Here is a 19,192-nt window from a genome sequence, read left to right on the forward strand (position 1 = left end):
TGGAATAATCTTGTCTGTGGATATGGCCCCAGGATCACATTAGCACACAGGTGGAAAAAAGAAAAAAAGAAATTAAAACTTTGGTAGGTAAGTTGAATTGGTCATCTCCTCAAATGTACCTTGTATCTTGATGGCTGATCCAGAATTGGCTTCCCCTCTGCTGGGATCTCTGCTCCAGAAGCCGATCTCTTTCTCCCTTTCTCTCCCTCTCCCTTCACCTTCTCCTCTCTCTTTCTTTTTCTCTAGTTCTCCTTTTAAAATAAATAAAATTAGTTAATAATGGTTTGTTAATTTTAATTACCACATAATTATTTTTGTTTTCTTTTGTTCCACCAAATTTCTATTTTTGTGTTTACTTGGGTGTTAATTCACTTATTATTATTCTGGTCTTTTTTAAACTTATAGCCAGTCATCCTGGTATTGCGTCCACTTAAGATTTCAGTCTCTGAAGAAACCCTGTTACCAACCCAGCAGGGCCTGTTGTCCTACTCTTCCCTGGCTTTTTGGAACCCGTTCAGGAGAGGTCTTGTTTTGTCGTCCTATACTCTCCTCAACTCAAATATTTGCCTAATCACAGATAAAGAATACATTTTTTTTATGGTAACAATAACAAATCCTACTTCTATAGCACTTTCAGATGTGTCAAGTTAATTGGTCAAAACCCTTATGAAGTAGGTAGTATAAATATTATCCTCCCTATATGTAAGGACAGAGACTTGAGGAGTGCCATTGCCCAAAGTCACATAGGAACTAACTATCTAAGGCAGTACCCAAGTACTGTGTCTTCTGGTTCCAAGTTTTCTTGTTCTTCCCTTTTTCCTTTTCCTTATCCTTCATTTCCATTTTTTGGGGGAATTACTCATATTCACATATTCTTATGTTTATATATTGCAGCCTGCTAATACTCATCATTGCTTCTCTCCTTTGCCCTCTGAGAGATACTCATCTCCAGTTCTTCAGTGATATTCTAGGTCTTGCTGCTATGCAATAACTGGGTAAAATGCTTATATTGAAAAGAGGGGCATTTGCTGTTACAGGAAACATGGAGTCTATAAATAACTCTGCATATTCCTAAAAGCAATTTGTAGCACCCTCCTTCTCAACACTGGGTCCAGTTCATTGTTTATTTTACCATCTGTCCCTGATACACCCACTATGGGGTAAATTCTAGAGGATATTCATGCAGATACATGTTGAAGTCTGGGCAATAAACATTATGCATCCACTTGATGTTTCCTGTGGGTATGGATAGGCTAAACTTCTCTGAGTGATTACAGATCTCTTTCAGGAAGTTCCGTATTCTCCCAGACCCTTGGGGTGCCCAATATAATGTCATTCATCAACAGGAGCATCTGGGTGATCTTACCTTATATAAGATCTGTCTTGTCTCTCCCATTGCAGCATCAAATAAATATATTTTTCTGTTTTATGTCTTGCCTGATGCTTACCATCAGATGGTTATTAAAACAGGGTTATTTCTATTGTTGTATCTTGCAAGGAATCCTGGCATAGAGCTTGTTATATGGATGAGACATAGCTTGCTGGGAAAGAGCCTGGCTTTTTTGTTCTGCTGAGTTCCAATGATTTTTTTTTTTTAACAACAACAATAAGTAATAGAGCTCTTTAAGGTTTGCAAAACAATTTATATATGTTACCTTTTTTGATTAATGCAAAATCATGTAACCAACAAATGATAAACACAATGGATCTGATATTTTCTGCTTCTGAGAGGGTAAAGATGTGGTCCATTGTGGACTCCTGCTTTCAAAAGCCTGCTTGCTCCCCACTAGCATCATCATGGAGGGACAGGCCTAATTTGCATGTATATGCTCTTTACTGTAAAGCTTTTGCATAGATAAGAAAACTGACATGTTGGTCAGACATTATTTGGTATTTTCTTGGTCACTTTTTTTGAGTATTAACAGGGTTTGAGATTTTTTTTTTTCTTTTGCATTTGATAGATTTTCCTCTGTCATATCTTCATTGTACAGTATACCTTCCACATCGTGGGAATTAGGGACATGGTGCTCCTGTGAGCTGGAAAATCAGTATAAAATGTTTTGGCTCTCCCTTCATACCAGAGAAGTTTGAATTATTAAAAGATAAAATGTGTTGCTGTTGCACAATACTCAATACATATTTTATGCTCTTATGAGTTTCTAAACTTTTTCGGTGTCATCTGTGGCTTCTGTAAAACTCCTGAAAAATTCTCACTTAGTTTCTTGTGTTGACTACATAACCCATCAGAACTATGACAGGGAAAGGCAAGATGTGGAAAGGATTTACAGAGAATAAAACTAGCTTTAGAGAAGATAATTGCCATGCTTCGAGTTAGATGTGGTAGCATTTGATCCTAGAACTTGCCTCACTCTCAGAACAATGGGAGTAAAATGTGTAATATACTATAGCTGTGTTCAACAGCTAGTTCTATTATTAATTTTTGTTTTTAATCTGTAAAACAAAAAGGTTAGACTAGATTCCAGGGCTAAATTTTAGGATCGTCTTGCTATAGTGGCTCTCAGACATTTTGGTCTCAGGACCCTTTTTACGCTCTTAAGAACGGTTGAAGACCTCTAAAAACTTTTATTGATGTCAAATGACTAATTCTCCCAAAACACATGATATATTTTAAGTTTAATTTGCATTGATATTTTTCTATCACTTTTTAAAGTTTAAAAACCCAACGAAATAAAAAGTCAAGCCTGATTTGTACCAGTTGTTGATTTCCAAAGTGCAAATATTCACACTAAAAATTTAGCTATGGTTCTCACAAACTGGGATGTTTTCAGCATATTCCTTTATTATCTACTGATCTTTACTGTATTTGAAATGAAAACATTTTAGTATTTTTATATAAATAATTTTGACCTCATAGACCCCCTGAAAGCACCTTGAGGCCTGCCAGGGATTCAGGCTCACACTTTGAGGACTGACAGTGAAACCACCAATATGGTTAACTCGTCCTGGTTTACTGGCCCTGTAATGAGTTGTTAATTCAGTTCAATTAAACAAGCATTCATTAAGAATCTATTATATATATAGAACTTTTAGCCATTGGAGATACAGAAGCAGAAATGATAAACAGTCCTTGCCTTAAGAGTTTTTATATTCTATTGGGGGGTGGGTGGAATTACAACATGTAAGCAGATAATTAAGTACAAGATAATCCGAGGAGGGGAGAAGGCACCAACTGTAAGTTCTTGGGTAGAAGATGATATCTGAGGGGAGGAGGGAATGCATTCCAAGCCATGAGAGGGGGAGGGAGAACCTGTTTAAAAGCAGGAAAATGGTAGACAGATTATTAAGTTTAAGGGGGGCTTGAATGTAAGTTCAGCATATCTTGGAGCCAGATTTTGAAGAAGGGTAAAAGCTAAACCAAGAAAATTGAATTTTTGGCTTTGAGATAATAAGGATTGATGTAGCTGGACCTGTGCTTTAGAAAGATCATTTTTGGCAACTCTCAATTGGGAGATGGATCAAATTGGGGAAAGGGTGGAAGCAGAGAGACTAGTGAGGAAGTCACTGTCATAGTTGATAAAAGTTAGAACTAAAGCAGCTGCAAGGCTAGGAGAGATAGGGCGATGGGTGGAGAGACATTGCAGTAAGACTGACAACACTTGGCAGTGAATTAGATATCGATTAGAAATTTGACAGGGCAGGGGGTAGGCAAAGGGGTGACTCCAAGGAGGCCAGTCTGGACATCTGAAAGGGTGGTAATTTCACTGGAAACCAGATTATTAGGTGCTGAGGTATCCAGTTTTTTCAAGGTTCATAGATTTAAATTTAACTTTGAGAGCAGAGGTATAGGATGCTAGATTGAGAAAATATCAGTTTTTATTTAAGGTGGTTTTTTTTTAAGTTGGGGGAGATCTGGACATGTTTATAGGAAGCAGGGAGCAAACCAATAAGCAAAGAGATTGAAAATAAAGAGAGAAGGTGGGTAATATTAGGAGGAAACACTGGGAGGACCATCTTTATTACAGACTAGAACAAATGGGAAGAGAATAGAAAATGATGTAGAAGAATTTTGAGTATAGAAGAGGGGAAACGAGGGATTCAAGATGGTGGGACGATCATTAAATAGTAGGCAAGATTCTTTGCTGAGAGGGAAGAAGGTCTAGGATGCTTGACCAAAGAAAAGAAGGGTTAGAACCACCTTTTTTGGGGAGAATAATGGAGAATTAATCAGGGAAGAGAGGGCAGGCTGATATTTGATAATATCAATTCTCCCTGAATTATTATGTGATTTCCTCCTGCGATACTTAGTAGCTCTTGAATGGACATGGAGAAAATAGATGGTGGAGGCACTTGGGGTTGGGGTTTGATAAGGTGTGAGTGATGACAGGACAAGGGAATAAGGTACTCTGTTGGTAGAGGATGAGATTTAATTATATTATATTATTAATGATTTTATCATTAATTAATTATTAATTAAATATAATTTAATTATCAAAATAAAATAAATAATTAAATACAAGTAATTGATCATTAATAATTATATTATTAATTGATTATATTATATTATTAATCAATTATATTATAACTATAGCATCAAGATTTTCTTTCATCTAAGCTTTCACTTGCTGGAGACTGGGATCCAGGAAATGGGGGCCTAGGGAAAGAAAAGGAGGATGGGTTCTGCTGAGATCAAACCTGGATACACTAGGTCCCTTTCTCTTCAGCCCAGACCTTTTTTTACATTACAATAAATTCATCCATGAAATCATTGTTCCAATGTCCTGACCCTAATGATTGAACATTCTTATAACATTATAAGAAATACAAAGAACCAAAGAGATAAGTAAGGATTATGATTCCTATTTTACAAATGAGGAAACTGAGGATCTAGTGAAAGCAACCTATCTACTGACACACAGCTGGTGATGACAGGAAGCAGGATTCAAACACAGATCTCAGGTCTCCAAGTCTCTGTATTAGGATTCTCTATTTCTGTTAGAGGCAGGTATCCCTACAGGCTCCTCTTTTCCTCCTGAAAGAGGCTCCCTATGTAGGCTGACTCTCAGGTTAAAATCAGAACATAAAAGGAAGAGGAATCCCTGCCCCCCCCAGGGGCTCACCCACCCACCTTTTCCAGATGAGCCACAGGGCTCAGAGCTCTCCTGGGCAACCTGCTCAGGATACCAGGAGGAGACAAGGCAAAGGGCTTACTTAGGCTGTAGAGTGAACCATCCACCACTACGTCTTGCCGGAAGATGAGCTGTGCTTGCTTGAGATTCATGACTAAACTCTTCTGTTTCTGGCTCCCCATGACTAAGCTCTTCGAGATGCTTGATTTGGATGAACTGCCTTAACAAGATCAATGCAGATGATTGGTTTCCAGTATTTCCAGAGTGGGGAAAGGAGTGATCAAATGAGAGTCACAAAGACAACCACTGACCACCCATCTTTTTATTTCAAAGAACCATAGACTTCTAGAACCTTGCATGGGGGTTGGGAGAAGCAAAATAATAAAATAGATGCAAACATCTAGAATTTTGGAGCTAAGGGGGACTTTAAAACACAGAAAGTCAAGAGTTGGGAGAGACCTTACAACATAGAATGTTGGAGCTGGGAGAGTCCTTAGAACATAGAACTAAAAGGGACATTAGAACACAAGAGTGCCAGAATTTGGAGGGAACCTTAAAACAGAGAATATCAGAGTTGGAGCCTTAGAACATAAGATGTTAGGACCTTAGAACAAAGGATATCAGAGCTGGCAGAAACTTTGAAAATCAGAAATGGAAGAAATCTGAGAAAAGAACACGTCAAAGATTGAAGAAGCTTTAGAACACAGAATGTCAGAGTTAGAAGGGAGAATGTCAGAGATGGAAAGGACCTTAGAACAGGGAATGTCAGTTTAAAGTGATTTTAAAAGGGAGCATGATAAAGTTTGAGAATATAGAAAGTCAGAGGTGAGGGAGGGAGAACCATTAAAAGACAAAATACCAGGCGTGAAGCTGACCATAGAACAGTACTTGTTAGAACAGAGAAAATAGAACAGAAAATATTAGAACATGGAATATTAGCGATAAGAGAAGACTTAGAACAGGGAATATTAGTGTTAGAGTTAAAAGGCTTAGAACATAGAATGTTAGTGCTAAGGTTAGAAGACTTAGAACACAGAACGTTCATTCTAGTGTTAGAAGACTTAAAACAGAGAACATTTGTACTGAATGGAATCTTTAGAAATCACTTAGTCCAGCTCCTTCATTTTACCTCAGAGGAAGAGGAAAGTGAGAGAAGGAAACAGGTTTAGCCAGAGTCACACAGCTATGTGGCAATGGGGCTGATCACATCACATTTCTAGAGTGTTTTGTAGTTTATAGAGCACTTTCTTTATACTGCAAGACCCTTGCTTGGTAGGTAGTGCAAGTATTTATTTTTATTATTCACATTTTGTTATTTTCAAAGCCATTCCTCCTAACAGTTTTATTATAAAGATAGAGACATAGAGTTTCCAAAAAGCTGAATGAGTTGCCTAGGGCCACAGAATTAAAAAGTGGGATTTAGAGAGTGCCCTTTGCATGATACCATGGGTTGGATTCGGGATGAGCCCAAAGTCTCCCGGGTTCTTCTCCTGTACTGTATTCCTTCTCTTGGCCCTCTGCACCATCCCTGTGGCCCAGCCCTGGGTGCAGGCAGCCCCTGCCAGTCTCCTTACCTGTGCTAGTGTACTCCACCAGGGTGGGCAGATAGATTCGGCTTCTGAGGTCCATGGGCACAAAGGCCGTGTACTTGCTGATGACGTTGCAGGCTCTGCTGGTGTGCACAGCATTCGCTTGAAATCGATGGGCAGAGCCTGGCAAAGGGTAGGGTGGAGGGTTGAGGAAAGAGAAACTCTGGTTACATTTTCCACTATTAGAAGGGCAGGGATCATAGGATTTGGGACTCAGAGCCGTAAACTATCTATGAAGCTATCCATTCCAATCCCCTTATTTGACAGATGAGGAAACTCATCCTAGATCCTTTCTGCTTTTTGCAGTTACACTCCTTGAGGTCATCCATATTAGTTGCTGCCACCTTCTCTGCTCTTAACCCCTTACAATCCAGCTTCTGACCCAATCATTCCACCCACACTGCTTTCTCTAAAGTTCCTAATGACCTCCTAGTTCCAGACCCAGTGGCCTTTTCTCAATCCTCATCTTCCTTGACCTCTCTGAAGCCTTCAAACATTCTATTCTTCTTGATACTCTCTTAATAAAAGTTGGCTTCCCCATAATGATACAGCTTCTCTAGAAGTACTGGTTGCATTTCCATTCATTCTCAGCTCTTTCTCCATCACTCTTCATTTGAAGTTCATGCTATTCATATATCTTTCTCCTAATCAAAATTCTGGTAGCTTTTTTTCAACAAATTTGATACTTGGGTTATAAATATTTTCCTGCTCTTATATTTGGGGACTTGCTCTTGCTCTAATATCCTAATCACTCGATTCCCTCAGCCTATTTGCTTCCTAAGAGCTACTCCTCCACATCCCCCCAGCCACATGCAAGGATGTCCATACCCTAGATCAAAGAGGGCGGAAGGATATCTGGCTCATGGCCTTATATGGCGCACAAAATCATTTGCTAAGGCAGCTGTATGTGGCAATGAGCTGAAAATTAGGTGCAACAACTTCCCTCAACTTGAGTTCTCTAAGTCGATCATTTTGTAGGTCCCCAGAACAGTGTTATAAATATCCAAATGCTCTTGGCAGAAAAAAAGGTTTTCTACCTTTGCCCTAGATCTTGTCTCACCCACAAATCTACTACTCTACATGTTCAAAAATTCTGAAATCCTTCACCTGATCATAATCCATTGGCTTTTCATCATTCCCTTTGTCTTCCCTTATAAAACCCTAGTCTTCATTTGCTTTCATCTACCTCCAATCTCTTGGTCTCCTCAATTCCCTCCCAGACCAGCTTCCCTGTACTAGCTACTTTTTCCTCTTCTTCCCCATCTTGGTCCTTAGTGAATCAACTTAACTAGGACACTCTCTCCTTGTCTCTTGAATTCCTAGGCTCTTTATTATGTCACTGATTGTGTCCAGCCAAACTTCAGCCTTGGATCACTCCCGCCATTTGTTTCCTATATGTGGGCTACTAAATTAAAGTGGAGAAAATGACATAACTGTTCTGACTGGATCCACTACAAATTTATATTACACAACCTCAACTGGACTCTCACTGATATTAGTCAACCCTTGTTGTTGATTAGTCATTTCAATCATATACAAGTTTGTGACCCCATTTGAGGTTTTCTTGGCAAAGCCAACAGAGAGGTTTGCCATTTCCTTCTCCAACTCATTTTATAGATGAGGAAACTGAGGGGTAAAGTGACTTGTTCAGGGTCACAAAGCTAGTAAGTGTTTGGGGTTGGATTTGAAGTCAACTCAACTCCAGACCTGGTGCTTTATCCACCTCACTATCTCCCTTATCAACACACTATCCCAGTCTCCACAGCAGTTCTTCCAAACCTTTTTCATCTTTCCTTAAACCTCTGATGGCTCCCCTTCTCCCACTGCCTTAGCTGAGAACCTTGCCTTATATTTAAAGAAAGAAGTTGAGACCATTCTTCATGCCCTCTTCTCTCCTTTTCCTCAGTTCCTATTACTCAGGTCCCTTCTTGCTGCTTTCCCCTTCTGTCTCGTGTGATGAAGCGGCCTTCCTCCCTTCCAATGTTATTTATCCAAGTGATCCTGCTCCATTCCATCTCCTCCAACCCATTGCCCCTCTGTCATCCCCACTCTTCTAATTATTTTTGATCTGTTTATACTGACTCATTTCCTGCTGCCCACAAACATGTTCCTGTTTTTCCTATCTAGAGAAAATCCTCACTTGATCCTTCCACCCCCTCTGTCTTCCTATAGCTCTTCTCTTTATAACTAAATTCCACTCTTTTCTCTTTGATACTCTCAGGATACCCTTTCTCTCCTGGTTCTCCTACCTCTCCGAGCTCTTCTCTGTCTCCTTTGCTGAGTCCTCATTCAGCTCGCACTCTCTAGCCATAGGTGTCCTTCAGTGCTCTGCCCTGGACCATCTTCTCTCCATTTCTCATCAGCTTCCATAGAATTAATGATCATTTCTATGCTGCTGATTCTCAAATCTACTTCTCTTGCTCTCCTTTGACCTCCAGTTTCACATCTCCAGAGATTTGGGACTGGATGTTCAGTAGATATCTTAAACTTGGTATATCCTAAACAGAACTCCTTATCTCTCCCCCTAAACTCTCCCCTTCTCCCACCTTCCCTATTAGTCTAGAGGGCAATACCAACCCCCCCCAAGCTCTCAGTCTCATAACCTGAATGCCGTCCTGGATTCCTCGCCATCTCTCACCGACCCCTCTCCCCCAGCTCCAAGCTGTTGCCAAGGGCCTGTTGATTTCATCCAAATATGTTCCTTCTCTCCGCTGACATTGTCCCTACTCTAGCCAAAACCCTCATCATTTATCCCTGGGTTATTCCACTTCAACTCACCTTCCATTCAACCACTAAAGGGATTTTCCTAAAGTGAAGCTCTCATCATGTCACTCCCCCATTCAATAAACTTACTGGCTCTCCTGTTACACCTCAAGGATCAACTACAAATGCTCTGTTTGGCATTCCAAGCCCTTCCTAACTTAGTCCCCTTCTACCTCTCCAGTCTTCTTATATCTTACTTCCTTATTTCCTCTTCAAACTAGGGACATTTGCTTCCTGGCCATTCCAAGAACAAGACATTCCTATCTCTCCGCTCTGGGCATTTTCTCTGGCTGTCCCCCTGCCTGGGATACTCCATTTTGACTATTTTTTACAGGAAGCCACCCCCGGCACTTCTTAATTCCAGTGCCCTCCCTCTATTAATTATTTCCAATTTATTTCATATAGCTTGCTTTGTACAAATTTGTTTGCATGGTCTTTCTCCTATTAGATTATAAACTCCTTGAGAGCAGCTTCTTTTTGTAACCTCTGGTACAGTTCCTGGTACATAGTAGGCACTTAAATGTATATTGATTGGTCAATTGATTAAAATTGTGTCTCAGAGAAATCAAATGAATGAATGTCATTAAATAAGTGCCAAAGTTGAGGTTTGAACTTGGATCCTTTAAGGCTTCTTTCCATTGTACCAACACCACAAGAGAAAAAAATCAGAAGAAGGGAAGGGAAAATATGAATGGGGAGGGCCATGAAAGAGGATGTATGGAATGAGGGACAAAACAGGAGCTCTTTCTTATTGTTTGGTTCCATCTGCTCTCCCTGATTGGTGTTCCTTGACCATTATAATGAAGGATGGTAGAGGACGAGGAGTTGTAGGAAGAAGAGATGTGTTTGGGGAAGAAGGGATGGGTGAGAGAAGTTGGAGATGGTGCCCTGAAGGATGGAGGACTTCCTGGAGGAAGGGGGTGGAGTAAAAGGCAACTTAGGTGAAGAAGGGAGACAATGGGCAGGTGGCCATGCTCACCTGGTTCAATATCATACTCCATCTCAGCCAACTGCTCAAAGTCTCTGATGATGGCCCTGGCTGCCAAATGGTGGAAGGTCCTTTTCCAAAGGTCATTGTCACTTTCGCTGTCGGGGTTATCATGAAGCCGCAGCTCGTGGTTCAGGTCTCCCAGGTCGAAGATGACCTCCCACTGCACCGGCTTGCTATTCTTTATGCCTTTGACCACAGCCTTGCAGAGGGGTCGGGGTGCCGGGAAGCAGTTGTGATGCATCTTCTGTATGGCCTGAGATGATGCATCTTCCTTGGAGGGGGATTCTTGCTCTGGCTCCGCTTCGGACTCAAAAACTGCTGTGGATGGGGAATAGATAGAATCCAGAAGAAAGGGGTTACTAGCCAACCTATATTCACAGAGGAGTTTGGTTTTTTTGTTTTGCTTTGTTTTTTGTCATGTCTGACTTTTGGGACCCTATTTGGGTTTTCTTGGCAGATATACTGGAGTGGTTTGCTAATTCCTTCTCCAACTCATTTTACAAGTGAGGAAACTGAGGCAAAAGGGTAGTGACTTGTCCAGGGTTGACAGAGACAGAGAAAGGTTCAAGTTTTTGTTTTGCTTTTTTTTTTTTTAATCATATCTGACTCTTTGTGACCCTGTTTCGGTTTTCTTGGCAGATATACTGGAGTGGTTTGCCAATTCCTTCTCCAGTTCAATTTACAAATGAGGAAACTGAGGCAAAAGGATGAAATGACTTGTCCAGGGTCACACAGCTAGTGTGTGAGGCCAGATGGATTTTCCTGGCATTCTTTCCACTGAGCCACCTAGTCAACCATAGGATGTCTGAAACCATTGTCGGGGAGAGGGTGGTAAGGGAAAGATGAGTTTGTGTTTAGTTCCATTTGCTGACACTGATTGGTTGGTCACACTCATTGGCCCATGCCTTTCCCACTCTTCCTGACTGGGACTTACCCAGTTCTGAATAGCCCCTCCCCAAGTCAGTGGCTTCCCCTGTTTATCCCCCCCCATGTTTCTTAAGCCCATTCAACAGCTTCCCCTACACCAGCCTCTTCCCACCACCTTGCCTCTCTCACCCTGATCCCCAAGGCTGAAGCTGTGGCTGTCAGAGGAGGAGGATTTCAACAAGAGGGTTGAGTCACATTGGTCCTGGTCTTTCACTGGGCCTCGGGACTGGCCCTCAGACCAGCGGGATAAGTTCAGGCAGCCTGATCGTGGCAAGGACTTCCGAGCACTCCCCGTGATCTTGAGTGGCTGGAGTTCTGGGGTGGTACATCTCGAGTGCTGTGAGAGGGCAGGAGAGGGAGAATGTGAGACCCCATGGGGGAAAATTGATGCCGAAGCACTCTCTAACACGAATCATTGCCTCCTTCCCCAGGCCCATTCCCACACTCCTTTCCTTCTCAACTCTTAGACACCCCTTGCTTACCCAGGAAGAAACAATGTCACAGATACCCCCAAACTGGGGAACATCCATAAGGTGATCTACTTGGCTTCCAAGCACTTCACTGGGCTGAGACTAATATTAAAATGAATCCGCAGATCTCCTCTGAATAATCATGGATTATTGACTCGATTTCACATATATTGGCATAGATAATGGACCTGAATATTGTTAGCAAGGGAAATCCAGAATCTAAAAGCTGAAGGAGATCTCAGCAGTCATTTAGTCCAGTTCCTGCCAGAAAGGAGCCCCAATCCTCCCTCTGACATTCCTAACAAAGGGTCTCTCAGCCCCCATTTGAAGACCTCCGAGGAGGGGAAACCCACTGCCTCTCAAGGTAGCCATGTCACTTTGTAATAATCCTAATTGTTAAGAAATTCTTACAGATGTCCAGTACAGACTCTCATCTCTTCATTCCTAGGAATTCTGGCTCTCCTTCTGTATTCCAAGATGACATTAGCTTTGGGGGCTACCACAATCACACTGTTGAATTGCATTGTGGTCCACTAAAAGTTCAAGATCTTTTAAAAGAAGAATTGACTACAATATTTCCTCTATCATTTACTTGGAAAGTTAATTTTTTCCATCTATAGGGTAAAATTACATACATTTAATTCCTCTGAAATGTCAAGTTATTCAATTTGGCCCAGGGTCCTACCCTGTCAATGTTATTACTTTAGCTCTTCACTCATTCCAGATTTTCAGAATATTAGCTGTACCTCCCAATTTTGTGTCAGACTTGACACAAAAGCTACCAAATATGCTTTCATGCTGAAGTTGGCCATATAGACGCCATCCTAGAATTTAGTCAGCGCTCTGATTTTGAGGGATGAAGAGGGAGTTTGGGGAGGGGGAGTAAGAAGGGGGAGTGGGGAGAGGAGGAAATATGAGGGATAGGGAAGGGAGAGCTCAAGAGTACCTGAGATACACAGAGAGTTTCTCCCCAGTGTCCTCAGTGCTTGTTGTCTTTAATAGTTCTATACTCAAGTCTGGGAGGTGACATGAAACCTCTTGGACTTTCGTCATCATGTCCTCAGAAATGGATTCCCCACTGGCCCTTTCTATCTCTCTCCCTTTCTTTCTCCAAGTCCCAGCTCAAGAGCCACTTCCTGCATAAAGCCTACCTGGATTCCCTGGAAGTCATCGTTCTCTGTTTCTGTTCATGGTACTTTGGACCTCTTACAGAATTCCCAAAGATGTATGAATTTCAGAGGTGGAAGGGGCCCTTTGTGATTATAGGACCATCATAGATGATCAATTTAGAGCAGGACGGGACCTTGGAAGTCATCTTGGTCAATCCTCCCATTTTACAGATGAGGACATTGAGAACCAAGGTTGAATGAGTTGTCTGTTCATAATCACAGAACAGTGATTGCCAGATATGGGATTTGAACTTGGGCTCGCTGATTCTAACCTCAGTGTCATGCTGGCTTCTCAATGAGTAATGTTTTTTGGAAGTTGTTTCCCCAATACCTGGGACTCAGCCTGCCACAGGCCGGATTCCGGCACGAAGAAGTCCATCAGGTCCTGCCCTTGGCTTTTCCACAGTAGGTGCTTTCCTGATACGATGGCGGAGTCACTGGTGGTGGGCATCCTGAAGCTCGATTTGAGTTCAGGAATCTGACTAGCGCTGTACGCTCGATGGTGCATTGAACGATCTAGTCCCAGAGAGGAAGTGGGATGGCATTAGAGACCCAGGGGATAGGGAATGTGACACTGGAGGGCTGAGTCTGTTCTGAAGTCAAGCTATAAGAAGTAAGGTTAGAATGCCCCTCCCCTCCATCCCACCTCCTCGTTTTATACATGAGAAATGGAGCCTCAGAGAAACTAGTGGTGCTGTGGTAGCAAGAATACTGCTTATGAAATCAGGAGACCTGGATTCGAATCCTAGCTCAGAGACTTTCTGCTGGTTTTATCCTACACAAGTCTGAACTTCAGTTCCCCCCATTTAAAAAATATTGCCTACATATATTTCATGGTACAATGAAGAAAGTTCTTTTTAAATCTCAAAGCTCTATAGAAATATGGACCATGATAATTGAAAGGTATTAGGTCCTGAGGTTCACTGATTTTCTTTCCTATCTCACAGAGCTGCTTCCCTGGGTGATTCTGCTGACAAGAAATCAAGAAATGCCATAGTAGGGCTACTGAGGGAATTTGGTGACTCCCCAAAATAAGGTTTTAGTTCTGATTACCCACAGACTAAATTGCTGTGTGATCTTGGGCAAACCATTTCACTAACTCTCTGAGCCTCAGTTTACTCATCTGTCATGTAGGAATAATAACCATAGCCCTACTACCTCATGGCATTATCGTGAGAACTCAAAGGGATAATGGCTGTAAAAACCCTTCAACTAAGTTGAATGTGCTGATCTAATAAAAGGCAATAAATTATAACATGCCAAAATTATAGCCATCTCTGGTTACAAAATGTGTTCCACTAGTGCTTGAGGTAGCCCCAGTAGAAAAAAATCATCCAATAAAATGGTGGTTACCATAGGGATACCCTCACCAGGTCTGAAATGGGAGTGAGTATAACTTCATTTGGTAAACTAATATTTATTAAGGACCTACTGTATGCCGACACTGTGCAAGTTTCTGGACTTTAGAACACAGAATATCAGATACAGAAGATCCCTTATAATATATAATATTAGAGCTGGAGGGGACCTGGAAGAGATCTTAGGGCATAGAATATTATAGATGGAAGGAACCTCAGTCCTTAGAACATTAAACCTAGAAGTGAATCTAGAACACAGAATGTTAGAACTGGAAAGAGTCCTTAGAACACAGAATGTTAGAATTGAAAAGTCCTCTAGAACATAAAACATTAGAAGAATGCTAAAAGATAGAATCTCATATTTGAGCTGAAAAATATAGAATGTTAGAGCTCAAAAGTACCTGAGTGATCATCTAGTCCAGACCTGTCAATGTTTAGAAGAGTGGGGTCCCCTGTCAGTGTTTAGAACAGTAGAGTACACTGTCAATGTTTAGAAAAGTGGGGTCCCCTTGTCAATGTTTAGATTAGAACATTGGGATCCAGAAAAGGAAAACATTTCACACAACTTAATAGAACAAATAGTTGCAGAGCTGAAAAGGATTTTTCTACTCAGTGCTTCCTGGTATCTTAGCAAAGGTATTCTCAGTTTTAAGACCCCTTCCTCTCTTCCCCAAATTAAAGATGCACTTGGGCCAACCCTGCCCATCCCTCTTGCTCAGGTTCAAGACGACTGGGTCTTGATGTGTCTGTAGGACTGACCTCGGAGAAGGTTGGCATCTTTGGTGAATGCTGGTATATCCTGGCCCTTCTCAGAGGCACTGAGTTCCAGGGCATCTTGGATGCAGTCCCCACTCTCTGGAGCAGATCCTTTGTCCTGGGAATGGTAGAACACAGAGCTCTGGGAGCGTGGTGCACCAAAATGCTGAGTCTAAATACAGGGAAAAGCAAGGGACAAAATAAAAGTCCAGGAATTAGGAGAGAATCAGGGAAGAATTTCAAGTGATTGGAGAGACTCATAAGGCTATGTACTTTAGCTTAAATCCTGTAAGAGATAGGGACTACATTAGCTTTCTTATTACCCTGGGTCTCCACCTCATTCTGGGAGCTTAGACTGCAGAGCAAGTCTGGTACCACTCCTCTTCATTGCCAACTTTGTTACTGCATCACCAATATGACATCTAACTCATTCAACATGCCAGTTAAACAGGGCAACAATATGGCTGCCTTCCCAGGTACACCTTGTACTCTCTTCTGCATGCCTTTGCTTCTGCCATTTCTTCTGCCTTTCTTTTTCTTTCCTACTGAATCCATCCTTTAAAATCCAACTGAAATTCCCATCTCCTCCATGAAGCTTGTCTTGATCCCAACTTTTCCTTTTAGATCTTATGCAGAAATTTGTTTGTAGTTCCCTAATTCTGTGACAAGCATGAAATATTGTATATAACTGTACATACAAGATGGAATGGAGTGGATAGTCTCCTTGGGCAGGTCTTTAGTCTTGACTTTCAATTTGGACTTCTAGAATCTTAGAGCTGAAAGGAACTTCAAAGATTATCTAGTTCAACCTATACTTGTCTGTATTCCTTATCTTTTATGTACTGATTTGTTCATGCAAAACCAAATTCTGCATAAATGAAATGATCTTTTTGCCAATACCCAGTTGATAAGTGGTCAAAGGATAGAAACAGGTAGTTTTCATATAAACAAATTAAAGCTGTCAATAGTCATATGAAAAAATGCTTTAAATCATGATTCCTTAGAGAAATGCAAGCTAAAACGACTCTGAGGTAACACCTCACACCTATCAGATAGGCTAGTACAACAGAAAGAGAAAATGATAAACATTGGAGAAGATGTGGGGAAATGGGGAAATTAGTGCATTGTTGGTGGAGTTGTGATCTGCTCCAAACATTCTGGAAAGTAATTTGGAATTATGCCCAAAGGGAAACCAAACTGCATAACCCTTTAATCCAGTTGTACTATTACAGTATTCCAAAAAGATCATTAAAAAAAGGGAAAGGGACCTACATATACAAAAATATTTATAGTAGCTCTTTTGTGGTGGCAAAGAATTGGAAATCAAGGGAATGCCCATTACTTGGGAAATGGCTGAACAAATTGTGATATATGAATGTAAGGGAATATTATTGTGCTATAAGAAATGATGAGCAGACAGATTTAAAAAAAACTTGGAAATATTTACATGAACTGATGCTGAATGAAGTAAGCTGAACCAGGAAAACATTGTATACAATAATAATAACATTGTATAATGATCAACTGTGCTTGACTTAGTTCTTAGCAATATAGTGATCAAAAACAATTCCAAAAGACTCGGGATGGAAAATGCTACTCACATCCAGAGAAAGAACTGATGCAGTCTAAATTCAGATTGAAGTACATTACTTTCACCTTTTTTTTGGTGTTTTTTCCCACTTTTATTATGTTTCTTCTTTCACAACATGACTAAATTTGGAAATCTATTCAGCATAATTGTACATGTATAACATATCAAACTGCTTGTCATCTTCACGTGGAGGACAGGAGGGAAGGAGGAAAATTTGGAATTCAAAATGTTAAAGAATAAAATTGAAAACTATCTTTACATATAGTTGGAAAAATAAAATACAGTTAAATGATCTTTTTTGTTTGTTTGTTTGTTTTGCTGAAGCAATTAGGATTTACCCAGAGTCACACAGCTAGGAAGTGTTAAATGTCTGAGGTCAAATTTAAATTCAGGTCCTCCAGACTTCAGGGCTGGTACTCTATCCACTGCACCACCTAGCTTCCCAAATGATCTCTTATCTTTTATATTCTGTTTAGCTACACAATTTCCCTCTGTCCACAGCTTGAAAAGTACTTTATCTGGCTCCCTTATGTGATCTTTAATATTTAGGTCAAAGGGCAAAGTTACAGGATACAGGATAAACCCACATAAATCATTAGCATTTTATCACAAAGCCCAGCAGCAAGAGGTAGAAAAAGAAATTCCATTTAAAATAATTGTAAACAATATAATAATGTCGGATTTATGGGGAAGGGAAAAGTTCATGACCAAACAAAAGATAGATACCATAACAAAATGCAATTTGATTACATTAAAATAAAAAGCTTTTATATATATAAACATGCAAATAATGCAATCAAGATTAGGAAGAAAGCAGAAAGCTAGGAAACAATCTTTATAGCAAGTTTCTCTGATTAAATACCTCATTTCTCAAATATATAGAGAATTAGGTCAAATTTATAAGAATACTAGTCATTTTCCAATTGATAAATGGCCAAACGATACCAACAGGTCCAGTTTTCAAGATAAAGAAATTAAAGCTATCTGTAGGTACTCTAAATCACTTTTGACTAGAGATACATTTTAAAACAACTTTGAGGTACCACCCTCCTACCAATCAGATTGGCTAATATGACCAAAAAAAAAAAAAAAAAAAAAAAAAAAAAGGAGAATGATAAATGTTGGAGAGGATGACAGACATGTAGAACACTAAAGCATTGTTACTGGAGTTGTGAACTGATCCAACCATTTTGGAGAGTAATTTGGAAGTATGCTCAATGACAACCAAATTTGCATATATCCTTTGATCTTCAAAGAAAGACATTTTACTCTGACATTTGTGTTTTAAAAGTTATAATAGAGCCCACTGAACTAAGTTAGGTTTTCTATTTTCTTGTTCATGGCTGGGTTTTGCTAAAGGGCCTCTGCAGTCCCAACTCTAAAATTCTGTGATTAAATATTTGAAGACAAAATATTGATTTGGAAAAATGCAGGGAGGCAACAATGATAGGGGGTTTCCAAGTCTTAGAACCAAACCAAACCAAAACAAAACAAAAAACAACAACAACAAAAAAAACCCAAAACCAAAAACAAAAACAACAAAAACAAAAACTCAGGGTTGGAAGAATCTTAGTTAGTGATCTTTTAAAGGATCAAGAAACCCAGACCCAGAGAGAATAAATGAATAACCAGAGATTACAGCATAGAGCAAAGATTCCCAGGTCCTAGTCCCTGTTTCTCTTTCTGCCTTTCAATGGCATCTATAGATCCAAGGATGCGAATTGATCTGACATTCCCACCCTCAGCTTTGTGTTGAATGCAAACAGTTGTACTGAGGACTAAGAAAAAGTGGTACAGGCAGGTCAAAGGGGATTGTCCAGTTCTAACAGCTCCCATCTATACTTCAGGCGACTTACCGATCTGGAGTTGGGGTGGTAAAGAGTGTTACACACAATGCCGTAGCCCACCAACCGATCTCCAGGGAAGAGGGAGCTAGAGCTGATAGGTGATATTAAGACTTCGGTGCTCTCTGGAAAATTCCACTCCACGGTGACATCACTGACAACAGGGGCCATGGACTTCTTCAGAGACTTGATCATCTGTAACAGGGAGGGGAGTAAGTCATATTGAAGGGCATACATGGGCATAAAAGTAGGCAAGGGATACCCATGGGAAAAAGGAATGCATCCTTTTGGGAATAGACTACATGAAAATATGGGGAGGTGATGATGAAAGCGACAAGGAACTTTATTTGTGAATATACATTTCTCTTTACTTCCTAAGAGCCAGGACAGAATCTATTAAGAATAGGGAAGAACCACTATATAGAATTTCCAATCCCTCTAATTTTGTCTGCCTGCTTTATGGATTTCCTTCACAGGCTAAATGTACACTATTTCAAAGTCTGATTCTTTTTGTTCAGCAAAACAACTGTTTGGTCATGTATACATGCAGTGGATAGAGCACCAACTCTGAATTCAGGAGGACCTGAGTTCAAATGTAACCTCAATCTGTTCTCAGACACTTAACACTTCCTACTGTGTGACCCTGG

At 40.5% G+C, this 19,192-nt stretch overlaps 1 protein-coding gene across 3 annotated transcripts in view; it reads right to left on the minus strand.

Moving 5' to 3' along the window:
• Nucleotides 1-19,192, minus strand: part of VWA5B1 (von Willebrand factor A domain containing 5B1) — a 117,997-nt gene that overhangs the window by 17,557 nt on the left and 81,248 nt on the right. For 2 of the 3 annotated variants that reach the window (XM_074306038.1, XM_074306039.1), the window contains 8 exons: nucleotides 18,558-18,740; nucleotides 15,114-15,282; nucleotides 13,328-13,512; nucleotides 11,487-11,694; nucleotides 10,419-10,748; nucleotides 6,662-6,799; nucleotides 5,170-5,307; nucleotides 120-251 (listed from right to left, as the gene is read on the minus strand). In XM_074306038.1, coding sequence (XP_074162139.1) covers nucleotides 120-251; nucleotides 5,170-5,307; nucleotides 6,662-6,799; nucleotides 10,419-10,748; nucleotides 11,487-11,694; nucleotides 13,328-13,512; nucleotides 15,114-15,282; nucleotides 18,558-18,740 — 1,483 coding nt within the window. The remainder of the gene's footprint in view (nucleotides 1-119; nucleotides 252-5,169; nucleotides 5,308-6,661; nucleotides 6,800-10,418; nucleotides 10,749-11,486; nucleotides 11,695-13,327; nucleotides 13,513-15,113; nucleotides 15,283-18,557; nucleotides 18,741-19,192) is intronic. The other variant, XM_074306040.1, reaches the window with a different exon arrangement.

This window comes from Sminthopsis crassicaudata, chromosome 3, assembly GCF_048593235.1.
Source record: "Sminthopsis crassicaudata isolate SCR6 chromosome 3, ASM4859323v1, whole genome shotgun sequence".
Lineage (NCBI taxonomy): Eukaryota > Metazoa > Chordata > Mammalia > Dasyuromorphia > Dasyuridae > Sminthopsis > Sminthopsis crassicaudata.